Source organism: Numenius arquata, chromosome 8, assembly GCF_964106895.1.
Source record: "Numenius arquata chromosome 8, bNumArq3.hap1.1, whole genome shotgun sequence".
NCBI lineage: Eukaryota > Metazoa > Chordata > Aves > Charadriiformes > Scolopacidae > Numenius > Numenius arquata.
In genome coordinates this window covers 55469681-55492897 of record NC_133583.1, presented here as the reverse complement: position 1 = coordinate 55492897, position 23217 = coordinate 55469681, and the positions used below count along the sequence as shown (strand labels likewise).

The window sequence follows — 23217 nt, the reverse complement described above, 5'->3', positions numbered from 1 at the left end:
TCCAGGGTAGGGAGCCTGCTGTGCACCCTCTTCACTGCCTGAAGGATCTTGAACTTCACCATCTTATGGTCACTGCAGCCAAGGCTGCTCTTGAGCTTCACGTGCCCCACCAACCCCTCATTGTTGGTGAGGACAAGGCCCAGCATGGCACCTCTCCTTGGCTCCTCTATCACATGGAGAAGGAAGTTACCATTAATGCATTCCAGGAACCTCCTGGATTGCTTATTCCCTGCTGTGTTGTCCCTCCAGGGATATCAGGGTGGTTTAAGTCCCCTGTGAGGACCAGGGCTTGTGAACGTGAGGCTGCTCCTGTCTGTCTATAAAGGGCCTCATCTACGCCGTCTTCCTGGTTCTGTGGCTTGTTGCAGACCCCGCTGTAACGTCCCCTCTCCCTGCCCTCCCTTCTGCCAAAGGAACCAGTAATAGTGGTTTCAAGTCATCTCCAGCCATTAGTAAACATACTGGATTGTGAGTCTCGCTTCCTTTCCGGTACTGGAGGTGTGATACGGTTTAGGCCAGTAGCTCTTCGGCATCTGTAACTCAAAACGTATTCTCACTTTGGCAACTGACTGCAGTGGCTGTTTGTCAAAACAATGTCCTGACGTGAGAATGAAGCCAGCTTCAGCTACAAGAGCCTAAACAAGGTATTGTGAAAGAAAGAGCAAGGAGCCTTTAAACAGCAACCCCCCCCCCTTTAATGGCTCTTCATGAGTTTTTACAGGCCTTGAGAAAAACAATTTAAAAACAATCCTCAAATTCTATCACGAGGATGAGTAATTAACTACATAAAAAGTATCCTTAGCTTTCTTTTAATTAAAAAAAAAAATGAAAACAAACCCAAACAAGACTTGTACAAGAGGAGAAGGATTAAAGGAATGGACTGCTAAAGCAGCCAGTGCGTATCCACCTGTCCCGTAAAGCAAACTGGACAGAGTTAGACTGCAGGTCAAGGTCCTTAAACTGTGCGCTGGATTTAGTCTCTTATTCATTCCCTCGCCGACTCTTCTTATGACTTTTCTTAGACCTGAAACAGGAAAAAAAAAAAGCCGTATGACGAGTACTAGTAATTGTTTTAAAAGAACAAGGTGATTTATAGCAGTAAGTGGTGTTTTCTATGGTCAAAGATGGATGGTGTGACATGATTACAGCACTGACGGAGGTACTGTATGAAATATTTGATCTCCAACACTGTAAGAAGACCTTCGCTCCCCGAGATTAAATGACAAGTAAGAGCTCCTACAGCAGGACAGACACCCTTAAGACACCTTACCTTTCAGGTGATTTGGAATGACTTCTGTGTCTATGACTACGGTGATGCCCTGTGAGATAAAAAGGTAACAGTTACTTCCGTAGACCCTGGAATTATTTTTTTGTTTTGCTAATGCAATCTGCTTCTAGTGACCAAGTGTCTTAGATAACGCCACAACAACCCTAGCCTTAATTAAGCACTCGAATAAACCTCCTGGCAAATACCTGAAAAACGTACTTGGGACAATTTTGCTTGTATTAAAGGAGTTCTCCAGCCGTGCTTTCACGTAACAGTTTGATAAGCTAGACTAAGCACCTGTGCTACTTCCTCAATACTGTGACACAGGTGGCTCTTGCAGTGGATGTTGTGCTGATAAAGACTTGCCAGAGTTAATCTGTAAGTGACAAATATACCTGGAGACTTCGATCTTGATCTGTGGCGCCTCTCCCTGGATCTGCTCCGGTGTCGCCTTGGGCTCTTGCTGCGATGCCTCTCCCGGCGTGGTGACGGACTGAGAGAAAGGAAGCTTTTGAAGACAGTCATACTAAAAATGCAACACATTTTAAGATTAAGTAATAGAATAACAGCCTACCTTCTTCTCTTTGGAGAGCGGCTTCGCCTGTAATTGGGGGAGAAAACAAAAAACTTAATAAAAATCATCAGCAGAATGAGCTGTTTAATTTCCCATATTCTCCAGCGACAGCACCAGGGCTTCCCTTGCACTCCCCCATGTCCCCAGTTTGCGTTGCACAAGGGGCAGCACATGCTTCTGGACTGGCCCATACAGTGAAGAAATGAGGTCAGTGATGAGTTTTCCCTGGCTTATTAACAGTAAGAACAATTAACAGGAAAACAAAGCACTTGGTTCTCCTTAATATCTTCCCTGCATTGTCAAATTTAGCTCAAGTTGGCCAGCAAGTTCAAGAGTCACTGAAGGACTAGAGAAAGAGGCCGATGCATTGGCCGTGGCTGTGCACTGCAATTCCTTCATTTAGAAAATGCCTAAAGAAATTGGGAGGCACAAGAGTTTCTGGCTGAATCGTCACCTTCGCTTCCGTGCCTTGCTCCAGCCATCTGCAGCACAATAGGTAAAAATACTGCTCACAAGAGCCGCATCACCTTCTCGGAGACCTGCTTCGGCTCCGCCTGTAGCGCACAACTGGAGATCTGCGGGGTTTATCAAGGTCTCTGTAGCCTCTTCTGCGGTGGTCAGGAGAAGGTACTCGCTCCAGCTGCAAACAATGGCCAGGGAGAAAGATTCTGTAAGTCTTGTTTCATCAAGGCTTTTATCTATCAGTAAAAATTTCAGAACAATTCATATAAATGACAAAAGTCATGAGATCAAGCTTCCCCATCCTCAAGTATTACGTACTCAGAAATGAGTACAGCAGAATCAACTATGGTGGTCGTCGTAACTTTCATCATCACCTTTAGTTCTCTCCCATATATATGTATTTAAACATATTTCAGGTAAATTAAGCAACACAGAACAGATCCAGATTTGTGAATTTCAGGAGACAGAAAATCAGACAAACACAGAGCACATGAGAACTGCTTCAGGGTCTGACAAGTTCTCACAAACAGCTTACATGAAACTATGTTAAGGGAGGAGATACGAGTTTCAAGCAGCCTCTCTGTGTCTCCCCTCAAATATCTCTCACAGGCCATAAAGCGTTCTGCAGTGGTTCAGCGCCGGTTCTGACTACCCCTTTGCAAAATATTTCACCAACCTTTTCATCTTCTTCCTCCTCCTCCTCACTAGATTCTACATCGTCCATGTCTTCTTCCAAAGCGCTGACACGAGGCTCGAGCTGCTCAGCTTCTTCCAGAACATAACGTTTCTAGGAGAAATTATAGCCCAAGTAAGAATGAACACCTAAGGAGGCATCTCATGTGGCAAAAGCTTTATGGAACAAGCCAGTGGCCGATACAACTACTGAATGTGATGCAGTTAAGAATTCAACAGCCATCTACTTTGCCAAACCTGTAATCGAGGCAGAATGATATCGCATACGCGTTCCTCGTGGAGTAGTTCATCAATAAATTCATCCACGTGCATCAGTTCAAATTCTGGGGGGTAAAAACACCATTGAAAAGATAAAGACGACTAACACTTGCGGTTGGAGTAAATATTAAATACTTCAGACTATTTATGTCAAGTGGACTGCACAAACAACAGTTCTAAAATCATTCTTGAAGATAAGGAAAATCACTAGGCCTACCTTGCAAAAAGAGGAAACTACCTCACAGCTAAGATCAGCGGACTCACAGTGCTTAAACCAGCACTCGCAGCTAAGATCAGCGGACTCACAGTGCTTAAACCAGCACTCGCAGCTAAGATCAGCGGACTCACAGTGCTTAAACCAGCACTCAAACGGTGGTTCTTTCGTATTTGTGGAACTGCGTTTCAGTACCCAAGAGAAAACACAAGCACTTGGGGAAAGCAAAATAAGCAAAGCGGTTCTCGTTTGTACAAGTCAGCAAGACCAGCAACCGACTATCCAAGTGATGAATAAATACAAGGTTTCAAAAAGAGGTTATGCCACAATTTTTCAAGCTGGTATTACTAAATAGACTGTTTACTTTTATCTAGCGTGACACTTTTTTTTTTTTTTAACAGAAGGTCACCTATGAGGTACTAAGAAACCACAGCTTCATAAGAGTGCTTACCCCCATTTCTGTTCTGACTTTTTATTTTTCGATAGTCGTTGTACAGCGGCTCAAGGTACTTGTAGCAGTCAATGGCAGTGCCCGTCAATCTCATGTACAACGCGCCAAGCATTCGGACGTACCTGAAAAGAAAACCTTTTCGTGGATCTGATCTTTTTGCATAGTTAGCAGTTTAGATAAATGAGGCGTTTTTCCTATAAGTTTTTGAGGAAAATCAGTACACTAAAATAAATAGAATACACGACCATTTAGATTTTCTCCAGGTACTCAAGTGTACATATGTAAAATATATATATGTATACACTCAAGTATACATATATAATCTCTGTATAGGTGCACTATCACTCACACAGACAAAAGAAATACTGGGGGAAAAGAAATAGATTAATATGGTTCCCTTAACACAACTTGTTCTAAATACTTCACAGAGAGGGGTGTTACCACGAAGAAAACACACTGCAAAGGCCAGCCATTCCACCAGCCCCAGTGACAAGGACAGCCATCTTTTGGAAGCAAGAGGACGGACAGGCAAGAAGAGACTGTCAGGGCCTGCTAAAAGCTAAACCCTGCACTGAAGTTCCCCTGGCTGCTTCCACAGAATCATAGAATGGTTTGGGTTGGAAAGGACCTTAAAGATCATCGAGTTCCAACCCCCTGCCATGGGCAGGGACACCTCCCACCAGACCAGGTTGCTCAAAGCCCCATCCAGCCTGGCCTTGAACACCTCCAGGGATGGGGCATCCACAGCTTCTCTGGGCAGCCTGTTCCTGTTGGACGGCTTCATTCAGTACAACAACCAAAATGACAGGGAAAAAAAAACCCACAAAAACCTCAAGCTACCAACTTACTTGAAGTCCTCGTTCTTTATGAACTCCACAATGATGTCCTTTTCGGGCTGGATCTGCAGCATCTTCAGCGTCAAGCACAAGAAGGGCGTCGGCTTTATGTTCCCGCCATAGACGCCCCCCACGTACCTCAGCTCCATGGCCTTGTCCACCACCAGCTCGGCTGGAAGAGGGAAGGGCCGGGACGGGCCGTCAGCGCCGGCTCCTCACCGAGCCCCCCCCGCCCAGCCCCCTCCCGCCATACCCGTCAGGCCGAAGCACTCCTCCTTCCAGTACTTGGACTCGTAGATGCGGGTGCGGATGATCTTCTCCACCAGGTACTGCGGGTTGGTGCCATGGATGCTGTGCGCGTCCTTCACCGTCCGGTTCGCCATGGTCGCCGCTCCGCAGCTCCCCTCAGCTCCGAGGCGGGCCGCCCCGCTCCCCTTCCGTGAGGCGGCTGCAGCGCCTTCCGCTTCCGGGGCGCCGCCGCCATCTTAGCTCCGGACCGTCACATCCCTTTCCGCCCGCGGCTTCGGGGCGCCAGGCTCAAACATGGCGCTGGGGGCGCCGGGGCTTCTTCCCGCCCCTTCCCAATCCCCGCGCGCCCGCGCGCAAGCCTGAGGGGGCGGGGCTCCGGGTGGGCTTTGGCGCGAAATTCTATGCTGGGGCTGGCCGGAGCTCGCGCTGCTGCTGTCGCCGCCGCGCGCGGGGTTCTCTGAGGCGCCGGGGTGAGCGGGCGTCGGGCCTGGCGTCCCTGAGGGGAGCGGGAGGGGGAGCGGCCGCGGTGTCTCCCTGCGGGTCCGAGCCCCGGCGGTGGCGGTGGCCCCCTGGGGCGGGGAGGGGGTCCCTGGGACGGGGAGGGGGTCCACGAGGCGGAGATCTGCCCCGAGGTCGCCTAAACCGATGGGCTTGGGTGGACGAGGGGGGAAGGGCCCTGGCGGGTGGGGGACCCGTCTTCCTGACCCCTGTGGGCTGTTTCCAGAGGGAAAGATTCTTAGTTAGGAAAACGAAACAAAGCCATACAAATGGAGCGTAAGCGAAACGCAGGGAGGTCTGGACCCAAACCAGACCAGGCACGGTCCTAAAGCTGCCGGCTGGACGTGAAAAAAAAAAAAAAAGGAATTAAAGAACAATCCGCTACTAAACATCTTCTCTTTTTCCTCCTCGCCTCAGGAGAGGCGTTTGGAGGTTTTGGGGAGGGAAAGTGGTCTTCTCTGAGTCAGCCAATGCACCCCACGTTCTTCCTACACGTTGAAAGAACTGATGGCTTTTCTGTGTATTTGGCCATCTTAAGCATCTCCTCGTTTTTATTTTTAAATAATATTTAAAAAAAAAAAAAAATTATTTGTTTGTTTGCTTGTTTTAGATTTTCCGTGGGAATCATGAACACCCGGCAGCAAAGCAGAATTATCTACTCCTGGTATGGACAACCCATGAACTCAGACAGAAAGCTGAGGACTTTGCAGTACGAGTAAGTAGCACTAATTTATAGCTTGCTCAGGGAAACTTAACAAAGGTTTCTTTGCCTTTCTGACATCGTTTATGTTGATGTGGCAGGCACTGAGAATGCGAGTAATGTTTTGAGCATTGTGTGGTGCCACTGTGTGTGTATAACGAAAATGTTACAAAGCTCTTGAGTTATAAATTGTATAACGTCTAAACAAAACATTTAATTAAATCTGTGAATAAGCATTAAATGTTTACTTGAAATACGTACGAAAGCTCTTAATGAGGAAACTCAGTTGTAGGCTTTGCAAGAGGGAGCATAACTAGCAGTAAGATTGACAGGCCGTCGGCTTTAATGATATGTGAATTATAAAGAATGTGAAATCCCACTAATCTGTACGTGTACATCGCTTTCTAGGGGAATCATTATTAAATCGGAAAGGAGCAGAACAGAAAGCTGTATACAACTCGGCGAATTTATTTTAGTAGAAGGGGAGAATGCGGATCAACCTTTTGTGGCACAACTCCTGGATTTATATGAAGATGGTAAGAAAAACAAAAATTTACCTCCTATCTGAAAAATCTTAAAATGTTTTAAAGATGCCTATTTCATGGGAATGTATTAGCTCATAACCTCATATCGCTGGCCTAATTTATTAAGTAAATTAGGCTTTGCTAATCACTGCATCTGTATTCACATGCTCCCAAAATATTTGGGGTCAATGGCTCATTTAAATCAGATTTGATAGATAAACTTAAAGACATTAAGTTTTTATAACCTTTTTGCTTAGTTGTCTGATTTAAAAGAAGTGGTCCTTGAGGAAGACAGTGTGAGCTCATGCTTTATTTAGAGATTGGAGAATCCAAATGGAGCAAGAGCACTGCAGCCCTGAACTTGCATCTTATTAGCCAGCATGGAATTTAGCAATAAGGTGTGAGGCTGAATAAATGAGGCTTGTTGCTTCTGTCCCTTGTAGAACTCCTTATTTATAGATAAAGGTAGGTACTAAAAAGATAGATATTAAAAAATAAATCATGGAAGGTGAGTAATACAAAGGCTATCTCTTGAGTCTGAATTAGAAAGTACTCATTAGCCATGTCTGATTTCTTTGAACAGCTTTTGATGTTTGATTTCGGCCATCATGATAATATTTTGAGGTTTTTTTAACCATTTACTTTTTAAAAACATAAATACATATCACTCCATCTTATTTACTAATGCAGATTTTTTGTAATACAACTGAATATTCTTTTCATGCTGGAATGAAACCTGTGAAACTTCCTTGAAGATTTTCCTTTTGTTACGTATTTTTTACAAATTTGTTAAAGATATGTGGCTTTGTTTTTCATTCAAAGATGAACACCTTAAAATGTAGAGAGGAACTTAATATTTGATTGTAATAAGTTTTCAATGTTTCTTTTATTCAGACTTTCTTCTAGACATTTCAACAGCAGGATTCTCCGGTTTGTTAAGCAGTTAATAAATTGCATTTCTGGTTTACCTCTGAAATAACATTGAAATTACAACTACTGTTTTGAAATTTCTCACTTCTCCTTTTATGTCACTGCTTTCAGTTAGCGGGGTTTGATTAGAACACATTTATGCAAATAAGGAACCTCTTCATTTGTTATAGTGGACTGGTGGATCAGCTGATGTGCAGGCATGTTGTGACTGAGAGCCTATGTAGGTGTTATTTTAGTCCTTAAAAGTCTCAATTCAAATATTTTAATTTACTTAGAAAATAGGAATTGTAATCTCTTACCAGATGCTTTCTCACTTGTGTCCAGGGGGGGATTTCTATCCTCAGTGGCATTTCAGCTAAGTCATTGAGGTCTGGTAATAACTATTTGCAATACAATAAAAGTGTTCACTGACTTGTTTTTTCATTCTTACAGGTGCTCGGGAGAAACATGCAGTTGTGCAGTGGTTCTGCCGTATTACAGAAATACCTCACAATAAGCGGAAACTGCTTAAAAGAGAGGCTTATCCCCAAGAGGTGTTTTTTGATCAAGTTTCTTGCTATGACGTTGATATAGCTGTGGAGACCATTATTAAAAGAGTTGTGGTACGTACTGCAGCCCAGTAGAACAGTTGAAACTACTTTATTCCCTCCCAAACCAAATATGTGATGTATATTTGTTAATGCAGTTAACTTGGGGATGGGATAGTTGAGAACAGTTGATATTCTGTCTTTCCTCCATCCCAAAATGACTTTGATTGTTGGCAGCCAGCTCTTTTAGGGGTTTGCATGGAAAGAAGTAAAGTGAAAGGGGGTCCCGTAGTGCAATAAACTTATGTGAGTGTAAATGTAGATTGAAGGTGTTGCCCTATATAACAAAGGATTGCATGAGTTCCAATAGTAAGATCTGTGAACAGGAAGCAGTTAAATGTTAAATTAACTGTAAATGCTAATGTGTTTTGGCATTTTCTGTTTTTACAGGTGATACCGCTACATCTGGGGGAGGAAATACCTATTTCATTAAATAAGGAACAGATTTTCTATGTAAAACAGTCTTGGGATGGGAAATGCTTTAAACCTTTGTCCCCTGACACATTCTCTAAGCTGAAAGAAGCCAGTCAGAAACGAGGGGGCATCCCAAACTCTTCAAACTCATTTATTCCTTCGGACATGGTTTCTCCCCTGAAAAAAGAGTCAGAGAGAGTTGTTCGGAGTGCCACAAAACCAAAAAATGTTGAGTTGGAAATAGAGTCAAAACATTCTGCTTCCAAGTCCTCCCTCGCTAAAGAGAGACATTCACAAAGAGTGGCTAATGGCATGAAAACTCCAACAGCAAGGAAGAAGTTACAGTTAAACAGTATGTATACTGCAATACTCCGTTCGGTAGTTTGGAAAGTAATACGTTTTGTGCCTCTTCATTTTGGGTAGTTTAAACAATGGTAATATTTAACACCAATATTTTAAGCTGCCTAATTCAGGCTTTGGGGTTACCCCAAGCCTTTTTGGGCGCATCAGTTGTTTGTCTTATGCCTGTTATTTCAAGCGACTGTACTGCTTATATCCAATTAAAGTGCAGATGTTTTATTCGTAACTGGTAAGTCTAAGTTAAAGTGCTTGTTGACTGAAATGCTACCAGTCAGCCTAACTTGACCTCAGAACATTTCACTTTAACCTTTTGGTAGTGCACTGGAATGTTTACATTGGCCTGGTTGAATAAATACATTTGATCATATGTAACGTGCCATATTTTCAAAGTGGAGCATGAGCAAAGTTGTAAGTGATGGAGGCAGGTTAGAAAACTGGGAAAAAAAAAAATCAATTAATATTCTATTTAATCATCTTTTTAGAGGAAATGTGTGCCTTCTGTTTGTATTCAGTTCCTGGAGTGTAATGTCATCCCCTTTCATTTAAATGACAGCCACTGAGCCAGTCATACCATGTCTTCTGAAAGTTAACCAAACCAGCCATATTAAAGCCTGACAAAAGTTCATTTTCCTCTTGATTCCTAGGTCCCACAAGATCTCCTAAAGGCAGGCTGCTGGGATGTGAAGTTTTGGAACTTTTGGATGATGACTGTGATGCTGTAGCACCGTTAGAGCCATCAGCTACTAAAAGAAAAGTGAAATTCACTGGCATTTTGGGCTCACCACCAAAAATACCTTGCACCAGTGATAAGTCAAAGCCAACGTTTGATACTGCAGAGCGCTGTCAGAAGTTCAGTGATACAATACGATTATCCCCTTATTGTAAGGTCAAAGAATCCAGTGAGAAAGCCAAGAATCTTAATGTGAAAGAGGACATTATATGGTAAGTGATAGCCTTTTAATAAATTTTTTTTTTTTGAATGGGATTTCTACGTGTATGTAGTTCTCTTAAAGCACATTTATCAAGGGCTTCTGGAGAGAAAAGCAGATGAAGTCTCTGTGCGTACCATGTTTTGGGAAAATGTTGATAGGGCTCAAGTCAGAGTATCTGTTTTGAACTAATCCTAGTGCAGTCGCTGTTGTCATGGCATCGTAGGTCAGCCAGCAAGTCGGACTTGTATGGACTCAGGGTCTCGCTTTAGCCTTAGCAGCTTTCCTCAACTGGTTTACACACCTTTATAGGGGAAACTGTGCTGCCAATATCTATGCCGTAGCCAGTCTGTAAATAACGGTAAACGAGACTTCATGCTGCATTGACAGCCATAACAATTGAGCCTGAAGTTTGAAAGGCCTTCTCTCTGTCTTCACAAGCGTGATGCAAAGAGAAAATACAAATAGTTTTGTGTTCTTTCTTTACAGTTTAATTGGATGTCAGGAGCGGGGCAGTCAGAGCCCGGTGTTGACCCCTCGTTCTCGTAGAATGTGTGCACAGAACACAAGCGCTCGCATTAGAGAGCAAGTCAGGTAAACTTTTGCATCCATGATATCTTATTCAGATTGCTGTCGATAGCTTGATGCATTGAGAGTTTGTCTAGTTTAATAATGAAATGCAAAGGGTTCTAGAAGCACAACTTAACCGTAGTGTGAAAACTGTGCGATGTTCAGAAACATAAAGCCAACTCATGGTGTTCATCAGAAAACTGACTTCCTTTAAACCAATCTGTTAAATAGCCATGGAAAATTAACAGTTCAAATGGAAAACATGTTGGCTTGCTGATTACCATTAACTACAGAAAAAGCTGCAAACATACAAATGATACGTTTGGAGTTGTATGTATTCTTTTTAAAACTCACGTCATTTCTGTTTCTTATAGCGTGTTAAATATGCTAGAGTTGAACGAGGAAGAGGATCTGTCTAGCTCAGACAGCTCTTACTCTTCAAGTAGTGAGGAAGAGGAGAATGATGTACTCTGTACACCGGAAAAGAAAACGAAATCAAGCAGGATATTAAGCACCCCAAAATCTTCAAGGAAATCTTCAGTTCACACTCCTGCGAAGACCCTGAAGAAAACGGTAAGGTTCCATTTAAAAGAGCTGTTGTGTTATTTCTAAGCAAATTATATGAATGCTTGACTGCAGTGTACCACAGTTAACAAACTGGTGAATCCAGTTACGGCAACCGTTTTTACTTTTATTGTAAGCTGAGCACTGAGACATTTTAGTTCTATTTTTGTACAGTCTGTATTGAGTGTGGTCTATATATAGCAGAAAGCCCTAAGACCCACTTTGTGCTTGGTAGTAGAGCTGTCCTGGTTCTTGGAATGATTGCCAACACAAAAGGGATGCTCTACAGGATTCACAGCCACACCAGCGAGAGTGTGGCCAGCAGTTTCTCACCGTATCCTGGCTGCTGATGGAGACAGGATACCAGGTTATGTGAATCTTAGGCCTGACTCATTCAGACTGTTATCAGTATCACAGCCATACTGTCATTGACATGCTGTCAGTGGCTAATGTTTTTTTATGAAATGTCTAACACGGAAATCCTAGTGTAACTAGAACTTGTAAGCACAACAAGGTAGAATGATTAAGATACCATATGGCTTTTTTGTTCGGACAATGAAATTCAGATAGATCAATTTCTGTTTGCTTGCTGTTTCTTAAGAACTGGATCACTTTGTAACACAGCACTTCAGAAAGACATAAACAATTTAAAAATTCTTTAGACAGTTAAAAGATGTAGTTGTCTTTGTCACCACCCCCTTCCAGTTTCTTTCTTCCCTGAGGAAGAAAGACCATGAGGCTTGTTTGGTAACTCCCTTTTGTAAAAACCATTTCTCTTTTCATCTTATACTGTGGCATCCCCAGGTAGTCTTTGTGCATAAATAGTGTTTGGGAAACTTGTATGAATGATCAGTCTCCAACAGAAATTGGTGTATGTAGGAAAATCTGTTTGAGGTTGTAACTTTTCTTTAACAGTCTTTACCAGGAACCCCGAAGACACCTCGGAATGCAACTCCTGAAATTCCCAGGCGCAACCATGCAGCACAGAAACCAGCCAGTATACTAGAAGAAGCCAGATTAAGGTAATGTGTGCTCAGGGGAGGAAATAATCTTTTTTTGCATCGAGTATGCGTAGCAGGAGGCTATGCTGAAATAGAGAAATGTCATCATTACCATATTAAATAGATTTGGTAAAAATGCGTGTTTTGATCCTGCTTCAGCAGGGGAGTTGGACTAGATGATCTATATGGTCCCTTCCAACTCTAAAAAATTCAGTGAAATTCAGTGATACCAGAAGAGCATTTCTGGATTTACAGTACAGTACTAGATTTACAAATACTAGTAGTATTTACAATACTACTTCTTCAATTTCAAATTATTATAACCAGTCCATGCTAAGTTCTTTAGAACTTCATTCTCTGCAACATCAGAAAAACAAAGACTCTCTCTTACTAGCTTTAGATTATAAAGGTACGATATCTGTGTTGGTGTGTGAAAAAGTTTTATGTGTATCGTTGTAGATCTTTACAGTGGAAAAAAAAAAAAAAGGCGTTCAGGACTGATATCTTCCAAACTGAGATTTCTCTCAGATAAATCAGATTTATCTTATCCTATAAGCAGTCTTTGCTGTTTTATCCTGCTTCTACGGTGGCTTACAATTTTTTTTTTGTGAATTAAAACAGCTAGATCTTTATTGCTGCATATTCATGCTGTTTGTTTATGAAGATGACTGTTAAAATTTAAAAGCACGTATAGAAAGACTAGGTTATTTCTTTTGGGATACTTGACATTGATGTTCAGACGATGTATGTAAGAGAGTTGAAAAATTACGCACAGCTGTGAAAGGTGGAGTGTCTGGCTGTTTGTTTTCCTCAGTAGACCCTTCAGATACAACTGCGAAAATGCAGACCTTGGACCTCCTATTTAAATTTTCTTTTTCTTTCTCTTCTCTTTTTTTTTAATCAAAAGGCTGCATGTTTCTGCTATCCCAGAATCTCTACCTTGTCGTGAAGAAGAATTCCAGGATATCTATAACTTTGTGGAAAGCAAACTTATTGATGGTACAGGAGGGTGAGTTTTTTCATGAGACTGTAACTGAGATCACATCCACCTGTGGCATAACAGCAGTCAGACAATCAACACTACTTTTATTTAAAAAGTTAGCGACATTTGGCTGAATTAAAGTTCCTAGTTTAAATTTTCCCGGTATTTTTCTTCCTTAAGAAGGGTTGTGCATAGAATAATGTGGACTTCTTTATTGTGCAGATTTAAATTAAAGACCAAAATATAACTAGTCAATTTTAGATGTCTGGGAAACTTTTTTTTTTATTAAAGAGGTAAATTACATTTATAAATTATTTTAGGTTGTTAATTGCTTCAGTAATAATAAAAATCCTCATGATCCTTCAATGTGTTATGTGTCCCAGTTTGCAAATAAAATAGCTGAAATACAGGGAATTTCCTGAAGTGACAGAGGAGTAGTATTCAAGGCTGGTCTCAGAGCCCAGGGATTCCAGCTCTTTAATCCTAAAAGCATTATCATTTTACTCAGGCTGCTGAAAAGATGTTGTGCTTTTGTAGGTGCATGTACATTTCTGGAGTGCCTGGAACAGGTAAAACCGCGACCGTTCATGAAGTAATTCGCTGTCTTCAGCAAGCTGCAGAAAGTGATGACCTACCATCATTCCAGTTCATAGAAATCAACGGCATGAAGCTGACTGACCCTCACCAAGCTTATGTGCAGATACTAGAGGTAAGTAAAGCCTCTTCGGTGGCGCTCTGGTTTGAAAGACGAGATCTTATGCTTTACCGTCAAATCCTCAATGTGTTACAGTATTTGAGGCACTTAACATATCAATACTTCCAAGTAGCCCTTCTGAGAGACTGTATGCTCTTATCTTGGAGCAGGTTAAAAAATAATTAACTTAAGGCCATGGTCAACTTCTTGAACTATTTTGCTTTCAGCTGCATAAGGGAAGTGGCTGGGAAATAGCCTGATTTATTATCTCCACTAAGGTTTAACAAAAATCAAAACCAGATTCTTTTTTCCCCTTCTATAGCTTTCTGCACGTGTGCTTAAAACGTTACTGAGGTGACAGCTCTGGAAGTAAGTGTAGCAGTAAAATAGTTACTAAGGGGGTTTTAATGGTTAGTTATTTTGTCATCATAGAAATCTAGCTAAAGAGGGACTGTCTGTCAACAATGCTATATTTCAGATTTCCCTGACAAACTAGTCTACAATATCTCATCTGGGACTAAAGACTGTGCTTGTGTTTATAATGGGTGCGAACTAACCTGAGGACTGGCTTAAGATCACCCAATAGGTTAAATACGTAGGTGTGCCAGTTCCACCACAAGAACTGAACTCTGGCGTATTGGATGCCTAGTCCCAGAGCTGTAGGATCAGGATCCTCTGGGATCTAACGGCTTTGTCTGACTGATTCAGGCTGTCCTGACTGAATTGGAAACATGAAGCAAGTATTATACATTATTGTCATGCTCTGGCTTGTTTAATAATTATGAATTCTTAGGTCGGTTTTTAAGGGATTCTGGAGAACCAGTGCAGTTTCCAAATGCAGTCTTCATTTTACTTTACGGCTTGGCTCTGAACTATGTTGAACAATTGATTCAGCCTATTTGAAATGTCATGCTTTAATTTCTATATAGCTTTGGACCTACAAGAGAACAGGTAACGTACAATCAGCTCATCTGTTTTGCAACACAGATTATTGCAGAAGCAGTTCTTGATGAAGGTAATTTTTTAGCTTAGAGTTGAATAAATTATTTACTTCTAGATCCTGCTGATGTTACATTAATATTTTAACAGGAATTCAAGATTACTGAAGTCAGGCTATTCTTGTCAACTGACTTAGGTTTTCAGTAGGTGTTTTCTGTTCAGAGACACCCTTGAGGTTTAGAGTCCTCTGGAGGCTGGGTTCAGGATTTCTTAATGAATCTACATTTAAGACAAATTGCAGGAAATTCTAATGACCTTTCTTTTTAGTTATATATTCTTTTTTTTTAATGTTCTTTATGGACAGTTCCTGGTAGACCTTGAGTTGTCTTATGAGCTACTGTTTTTGATTTTGGTTGTTTTTGTTTTTTTTTTTTTTTAACTCCTCCCCCATGGGGAAAAAAAAAAATCCAGATGACTGGTGTTGATTGTTAGAGAAAAGTTAAAACTTCCTATTTCCAGGGTTTTGGTGTGATTAACCTGCAACGTTGTTGAATCCTTGTCCAGTTACTGACAGGTCAGAAGGTGACAGCATCCCATGCTGCAGTACTGTTGGCAAAACTGTTCAGTACACCTGGACCAAAGAGGAAGACCACAGTGCTGATAGTGGATGAGGTGAGACAAAGAATCCTTCATTCTCTTTCCTTGAAGTATCGTAAGAAATGAGGTTTTGGAGGATGGTAAAAGACATGCTTAGAGTATATCACATGTGATCTTAAAAGATGGACTTAGGAGAGTGGACACACAAATAGTTCCTCTTAGCCTTAATAGGAAACTGAACTTAAAGGGACAAGTATCCTGTTGCCATAGTGTTCTCTGTCTTGGATTTCACATTGGTTTTATGTTTTGTTTTGGTTATGGTCATGGAATGAGTTGTTTTGTCAACTCCTAAATACCACAGAACTCTATTGTATTTTGTCTGAAAGCTGCTGCTTTTCCAGTGAGAATACCCACTGTGAAATAAGTCATACCGAGTTTTGAAACTCCTCGAATGTGCTAAGTTCAGTAATAAAGAAATACACACTTATTTTTTGCTGTAAGCTAATTCAGGTTCTCACATGGAGGGTCTTTTAATCTTGTTAGATGTAGTATTAATGTCACAGCAGTGTTCAAAAACTCCAGCTGTTTAATCACTCTACTGTGATTAATACTGTTCAAGCATCTAGTAGGACTGTGCTTTTCTAAAAGAGATTAAAGCCCCAATTCAGAAAATGCAGGCCTATTAGTAGATGGATAAAGGCAATACAAGAGAGAGCTTGTTCAGAATCATGTAAGAAGTCTTCTGTGGCAGAGCTATTGCTCTCAGACCCCTCATCAGGTATTGTAAATTCAAGACCGTTCTTTTTCAGTCTAATTCTTCTCTTTCTGCAGCTTGATCTTCTGTGGACCCGGAAACAGAATGTGATGTACAATTTATTTGACTGGCCAACTCAAAAGCACTCCAAGTTAATCATCTTGGCCATTGCTAACACCATGGACTTGCCGGAGAGAATAATGATGAACAGAGTAGCCAGCAGGCTGGTATGTCCTAGCAGTTTTGTTGCTATGCTATAAAATACGAACAGATTAAATACTGCATGCAATCAAAAATAATCCAGGAGAAAGGTGGGACTGGTTACATCAGAGGTTAAACAGTGCTTTTATAAGTCCCCCTCCAGAGGGCTGATAATGAACACATAAATCTTAGTAAAGTAAGTTAAGGAGCCAGGTTGGTAATTGGATGTTATGCAGTGTAAGTACACCATGTTCTTGTAAGAATGAATTAAGAATGCAGATGTCTTTTTAAACATATTAAGATCTGGATAATCAAATGCCATGCTTCATGGTTAAGCTGCTTACTCTACAGTTCAGAAGAATTCTGTTCTGGTTTCTCTTCCTCTTTCCCCTTTCATTCCAGACACCCAGCTATTCTCTGTTTGCCATGAGCTGGTAGATTTTCTTGGTAGGATACCTTTGAACAGACAGTTAGATACACTCTACACCTGTGTTGAATACATTTTCATAGGTTATCTCTTCATCACTGCTCTGAAAAATGATTTGCATAAACAGTGCTCTCTGCCTCCATCCTTCTGTGACTCAAAAATAGTTCCACAGTGTGTGAATTGCTTTCCTCCACCCACTAGACCTGCAGATCAGCTGAGCCCATACAGTCACAAGAGAGAAGAACTTTGCATAAGAAACACAAAACTCAGGCCTCCTATAGAAAAATGAAAAGCAGTGGACCATCTGTAACATAGATTGTCCTTCTCATCTGAAAGCAGTTTTTATCAGCTTGAGCCAGAAGATTTTTAATTCTTGGCTGATTGCTAGTGTGATTTCAATAATATGACTGTATAAATGTATACAGATTTGTTAAAGGAGAAGTGAATATTTTTTCATAGCTTCTGCTGTTACTGTATTAAAAAAAAAGTGTAAACAGTTGTAATCAAAAGATTACAGGTGGCTCTGATTTGTTTACAAGTTTTGTAAGAGAAATTAGAATTTCAATAGCAGCAGCGCTTGCTCCTCAGGCCTTTTTGTGGGGAGATCCAACCAGCGGTCCTCAGTTTTCTGGATTTGCACGTTTATTTCACAAATACGGAGTGAAAGAATTGATTAAAGCGTATGACTTGGAGGGGAAGGATGTGAAAGAGAGATATTTTCTCTGATAGGAGCAAACTCAAAGTCTACAGGATATGCTTGAGCAGTTGAGAGTTTTCAAGTGCTATAAACACTTCTCGCTGTATTCTTTACTATAGGGCCTCACCCGAATGTCCTTTCAGCCCTACACCTACAAACAGTTACAGCAAATCATTTCATCCAGACTGAACAGCGTGAGGGCATTTGAAGAGGATGCAATTCAGCTAGTTTCCAGAAAGGTAAGCACGGTACACGTGTGTGTCCTCTCTGTTGCGCTAGGTGAAGGGAGGGGAAGAATTTTGTAACAGTAGTCAAGCTGTTTCTGTGGTTATGTATTCTGTATTGGAGACAAAGTGCAAGTAGTGGATTATTCATTATGCTCTCTGTAAGGTATAGAAGGTATTTTCACAGGAAACTGCGAAAGCACTGTCCTTGCTTTTTCTACCTACTTTGAGGAGGCAGCAGTATATTCCAAGAGCTGGAGTCATGACAACGAGAGTCGTGATAATGCATAATGATAAGATGTCAGCTTTCTCCAGGGTTTGGCATAATATGAGTCATTGGATGATCTTGAAAAAAAAGCTTGTGTGCCAGTGGCAGTGGAAATATCCATATTCATTTTCTTAAGATGTTTAAAGCCCTGGCATAATAGATAGTACCTGCTCTGTTCCCAGTCTGAATGCTCAGTTGTACAAAAAATAAATAATGCATTAGAGATCAGTAGCTTCTCAAATTAAGATGTACGCATTGTTTAATGTCTTATGTTAGCAATTATAAATTAAGATAATCTATTAAAATTACGCTAGAACATCTGTCAACCAGTATATGCTTAAATTTTTTCTGCTAAGCATCATTGTAGGATTAAAAAAGAGTACTTATATGTCAGAAGTAATTATAAGCATTTGTTTTGTTATGAAGGAACTACCTTTTTGTAAGAACAATGGTGATGATTTTGCAGACTCAATAATCTGTAATGTTTTTCTAGTATGATTTTTCTTCAGAAAATCTAGAAAAATAACTTGCAACTAGACTTTCTAAAGGGTTTCTCATTCTTGGCTCCAGCTGGGCTCTAGGGCTTTCATATGTTATCAGCATCTACTGGGAAAACTAGGCTGGTACTGTATCTAGTGAATGTTCATAGCTTTATTAAAATTGTAACCCACAAGGTTTCAAGAAGTAATCGAGTTTCAGAAATTTCAGAGACCTAAAAATTTTCAGGCGCTTGTAAATTCACTATCCCAGATATTTCTTTGAGACTAAAAAAATATTACTGTACTCTTAAAATCAATATTCTATTGAGGATGGAAAAACTGAGGAGTGTTTTGCCCCTCCTTCCCCCCCCCGCCTTGCATGAACACGGATTGTGGTAGGCTCTTTATTGACAAAATTTCTAAAACCTTGGTGTTGAACTGAACTGCTCACATTGAATTTCCTGGATTTTTTTTTTTTTTTTTAAACTCTCACTTCCGTGGTTATAGAAAAAATTTCAGCCTTGAATTTGTGATGACCAGATCGGGGTGGGGGTGTGGGAGGGTCGCTTCTCTTGGTTTTGGTCAGAAAGGTTGTTATTTAAAAACTGGGATTCTAGTAACACAGTTCACAGTAGCTTTGCTCTCCTGTTTTGCGGTCGGGCATTTTGGGGGTTTTTTTTGTGTCTGTTGATTCTTGCCAAACTCTTGTGTCGAGTTGTAGGAAACGCTGCTACAAACCTGTCGTGTTTACTTTCAGGTCGCAGCACTGTCAGGTGATGCAAGGCGTTGCCTTGATATCTGCAGAAGGGCCACTGAGATCTGCGAGTTTGCTAGCCAAAAGAGAACCCCTGAAATAGTCAGGATGGCCCACGTAACGGAAGCCATAGATGAAATGTTTTCATCACCATATATAAACGCAATCAGGTAAAAACATTTCTCAGAGGAATTTATTTGTTCTTGTGTGTTTTTTGGTGGGCTATTTTTTCACCAACGTTCAATCTGTTCTCCCCACCCTTTGGGAGCACACGGGGCGCATTGTGCTTTGTTGAAGAATGGTACGAAACAAACCTTGCAGCGCAGCTTGGGGGAAGAGAGGTACAAAATAGGAATTTAAGACGGGGAAACCAAGGCATAGAAATCACTCGTACAAGCTTATACAGAATGTTTCCATGTTTAGTGTGTTAGCTCAGATCAAGATCAGGAGGGGGCTTTTGAAATTTCCTGATTTTTTCCCTGCTTACTGTACATTGATTTCTCTGAGCAGCAGCTTCTGAGTATATATAATTGAATTCCTTCCAGTTGAAACTAAATCTGAAAGACACACTCGGGAGCCCACAGCTACAACCACTACTGGCTATTCAAGATACCGGACCAGGCTTTGAGCTGAACTGAAGGAAAAAAACCCAAACGCTCACACATGCAAAGTGTAGGCATCAGGCTCTCCAGACTCAACTATTCCCCCGACATCTGCTTGGATTATGCCACTGTCTTTGCTCGCTTTGATGCAGCCACAGATGTCTGAGCAGAATGCAAGACTTTCCCATTTGAACTGGTGTCTTTTTTCGACATAAAGAGGTTCCGTTAGGACTTCTGAAAGGTTTCCTGAGAGAGGAATTCTGTTGCCCTTCAGTTGTCTGCACAAGCCGTAACTGATAAAGTGCTTTACTGCTTTCTGGTCAAAAGGAAAAGAATGTTTCATCAAGGAGCAGGAGAGGCTTAGGGATGCAAATACAGTATTTTGCTGGATATGGAAGTACTGCTTTTACTGTGCTACTTGGGCCTGAAAATGTCAATGTTATTTATTAGTTCATAAATGTAAGTTGACCATGACACACTGCACAACACATATGAAGCATGGAATGAAACGTTGTGTTCAGATACATTAAAAGAGAGGTTATACGTTAAAAGAGAGGGGAAGTAAAATGCAGTGTTTTGTGGCCCCAGAGTTGGAGGGTATAATATAATGGCCAGTTGACATAAACTGCCCCACTCGGGTAGAAAAATACCCTGCATTTAAATAGGTGGTTACCAAGCAATTTCCATTCCAGATTTCTTCCTGATGTTTCATAAGTTCTAACCTTGGCAGATTAATTTTTGTCTGTTTTGTTTTGATATTCAGGAGTGCCTCATTGCACGAACAATTCTTTTTGAAAGCAATTTTAGCAGAGTTTCGCAGGGCAGGAGTTGAGGAGGCAACAGTTCAACAGGTACGTTCATGTTTTGGAGTACGCTTTTTTTTTCCTTCTCTTTCTTTCTTTCTCTTAAAACAGAGGGGAAACTCAAAATTATCAGGCAAAAGTCTAAATATTTGGGGATTTTATTCTTAAAATTTGATGGAAGATAATATGATGGCAAGGTAAACGGGTGAATACCTGGTGTAAAGCCTAATTGAATGGTACCACCTTTTTTTCAATGGGACTAAATACTTAAAATTGCAAAGACCTGCTGTTGTATTAACGATACCAGTGATCTGAATCACAAAGTGATTTTTTTTTTTTTTTTTCTGGCTTGCATCTGAAAATACTGCATGCCTCTACCTAATGTGCTTTGTAAAAGGAAAAATGAAAGAGAACCTGAAAATATGAGGCAGCATAGAATCATAGAATGGTTAGAGTTGGAAGGGACCTTAAAGATCATCTGGTTCCAACCCCCTGCCATGGGCAGGGACACCTCCCACTAGACCAGGTTGCTCAAAGCCCGTCCAGCCTGGCCTTGAACACTTCCAGGGATGGGGCATCCACAGCTTCTCTGGGCAACCTGTTCCAGTGTCTCACCACCCTCACAGGAAAGAATTTCTTTCTGGTATGTAATCTAAATCTCCCCTCTTCCAGTTTAAAACCATTACCCCTTGTCCTGTCACTACACTTCCTAACAAGGAGTCCCTCTCCAGCTCTCCTGTAGGCTCCCTTCAGATATTGGTAGGCTGCTATGAGGTCTCCCCGGAGCCTTCTCTTCTCCAGGCAATAGTTCAAGAAGGAAAAGTGAAAGTTGATTCCAACTTCTGGTATCACTGTCTTTCTCAGCAGAGGTAGATATATCACTAGTAGCTTCAATTTTCACCATTCATATATTTCAGATCTATCACTAATAGCTGCAATATATTTCAGATATATCACTATTTCAGATATATATCAGCAGATATTTCAGATATATCACTAGTGGCTTCAATAGACCCACGAAATACTTGGCACCAGCAGAGCTGAGAAGACTCTGCGCAGAGTCCATTTCATGACTCGCAGTGTGGAAGCTAAATGTTGATACTTAAAGAAATGTTTAGAACTATATACTTTATATATAAAGTAACCTGCTAGTTTTACCTCATTGTACAGGTTTGTAAGTAAGCATTTTAATTGCAATTTCTGTTATTGGCTCCTGAACATCTGCATCAGTTGACTGCATAGATACACTGCAATCAGTTCTTGAACTTCAACGAGTATTTTGTTAGACTGATTTGTTAAGTTTTTTCCCCGTTAGTTTTCTTCTAACACCAGAAGGGTTTTCTTCCACATTTTCTAAATAGCAAAGCAGAAGACCTCAGCCGATTCTTGTTGCAGGTTTACTAGTCCGCATCACCTGTGACAAATGCGTTCTCCTTCATCGTGCCTTTCGGAGCTGTGATCGGTCACGTTTGTGGTCAGTGTGACTTGTGTTTGCCTGAATATCACTTCTGCGTGCGCTGATACGTCATTAGCTCTGAATCTGCTGGATAAGCCTCAGTCCCCATAGTCCAGGGGAGAAGAGGTGTAGTAACAGATAAAACAATCTAGTTTAAAAATTGCAGACAAGGTGGGTTGCTAATTGTTTTGCCTTTTGGCTATATAAAAAAGGAAATTATAGCTTGGAATTGTTGTTTCTTTGACGAAGTCCTAACAGTTTGTGTTAAAACAGCAACGCGTGCCTGTCATGGAACGGACTGGAGCTGATTTTACCTCCCCTCCCACAGAGGTGGGGGGAAGGAAGCTTCTCTTTTTAATCTTGGCCTACTCGATTGTGCAGCGGGAGGCAAACGTGACCCGTGTCCCTTTCTCTGTTTTACTAGGTCTATCACCAGCACACAGCGTTGTGTAGAATCGAAGGCGTGCAGAGGCCTACGGTGTCAGAAATTATGGCAATTTGTTCAAGACTTGGCGCCTGCAGGCTCCTGCTGGTGGAGTCCAGCACGAAGTACCTTCACACGCGAGTGCGACTGAACATCAGCCAGGACGATGTCGTGTACGCGCTCAAGGATGAATAAGGCAATAGAGATTTTATTTTATTTTTTAAATATGTATAAAGATTTTTAAATACCGTCTATTTTTATTGTTTTTAAATTGTTGATAAAATGGAAATAGTGAAATTTATTTTTTCTAAATACGTTGCTTAAGCGTTTGATGTATTAAGGCACCTTTTTATAATAAAGAATTGGCTTCAAAGCGTTTTAAATATTTGAAATCGAGCTCTTTGTTTTTAAAATATTTTTATGTGCTGGCTACCGTGCTCCCCTTTCAGCTGAGGTGTTGAACTTGAATATTTCCATTGCTGCAACTAACGAGCTGCTTTTTTTTTGCTGTTAAGAGGGGCGGGGTCTGTGGCACTGCACTTTGGGGCGCTGTTCGTTTCGTCGTTGGCTTTTAGGTATAAAAGACGTTAAAATGGGCTTTAACTTCTGGTACTGATATAATGAAAAGGAACTCTCAGTTCGCAGTCAAGGCTGAATATTTGAATTGAAGCGACTGTTTGCTCCCAGGAAAGAAAAACAGCGGAAGAAATTTGTCATTTCAAGTAACCAACTTTGTTATAGAATTATATGATTATTTTATATTTTTTTAATTGATATCAAGGATTGCTTCAAAGACGTGGCCTCAGCTAATGCAGCCCTGTTGAAATCTGCTGTT

At 41.1% G+C, this 23217-nt stretch overlaps 2 protein-coding genes across 2 annotated transcripts; one reads left to right on the top strand and one right to left on the bottom strand.

Moving 5' to 3' along the window:
- Positions 1-674: 674 nt before the first annotated feature.
- On the bottom strand, positions 675-5201 carry PRPF38A (pre-mRNA processing factor 38A). Its single transcript, XM_074151707.1, has 10 exons — positions 5009-5201; positions 4768-4927; positions 3920-4041; positions 3234-3319; positions 2980-3090; positions 2369-2481; positions 1842-1868; positions 1663-1760; positions 1271-1319; positions 675-1024 (listed from the first exon to the last, which is right to left on the bottom strand). The coding sequence occupies exons 1-10, from the start codon at positions 5136-5138 to the stop codon at positions 982-984; spliced, it is 939 nt and encodes a 312-aa protein (XP_074007808.1). The 5' UTR covers positions 5139-5201; the 3' UTR covers positions 675-981.
- A 909-nt stretch (positions 5202-6110) lies between these two features.
- ORC1 (origin recognition complex subunit 1) lies at positions 6111-22752 on the top strand. The gene is made up of 16 exons (XM_074152281.1): positions 6111-6217; positions 6611-6738; positions 8089-8258; positions 8634-9009; positions 9662-9959; positions 10436-10540; positions 10891-11089; positions 11996-12102; positions 12989-13090; positions 13601-13772; positions 15261-15368; positions 16125-16274; positions 17492-17611; positions 19101-19267; positions 20463-20550; positions 22383-22752. The coding sequence occupies exons 1-16, from the start codon at positions 6129-6131 to the stop codon at positions 22575-22577; spliced, it is 2574 nt and encodes an 857-aa protein (XP_074008382.1). The 5' UTR covers positions 6111-6128; the 3' UTR covers positions 22578-22752.
- Positions 22753-23217: the final 465 nt, after the last annotated feature.

Excerpts from the sequence above, each read along its gene's own strand:
- PRPF38A (XM_074151707.1), bottom strand. The coding sequence starts at position 5,138 with ATGGCGAACCGGACGGTGAAGGACGCGCACAGCATCCATGGCACCAAC. Across the intron at positions 2,482-2,979 it reads AGGAGGAAGAAGATGAAAAG|CTGGAGCGAGTACCTTCTCC; the intron begins GTTGGTGAAATA and ends CATTGTTTGCAG. Across the intron at positions 1,320-1,662 it reads ATCAAGATCGAAGTCTCCAG|GGCATCACCGTAGTCATAGA; the intron begins GTATATTTGTCA and ends TTTATCTCACAG.
- ORC1 (XM_074152281.1), top strand. The coding sequence starts at position 6,129 with ATGAACACCCGGCAGCAAAGCAGAATTATCTACTCCTGGTATGGACAA. Across the intron at positions 9,960-10,435 it reads GTGAAAGAGGACATTATATG|TTTAATTGGATGTCAGGAGC; the intron begins GTAAGTGATAGC and ends CTTTCTTTACAG. Across the intron at positions 17,612-19,100 it reads TTCAGCTAGTTTCCAGAAAG|GTCGCAGCACTGTCAGGTGA; the intron begins GTAAGCACGGTA and ends GTTTACTTTCAG.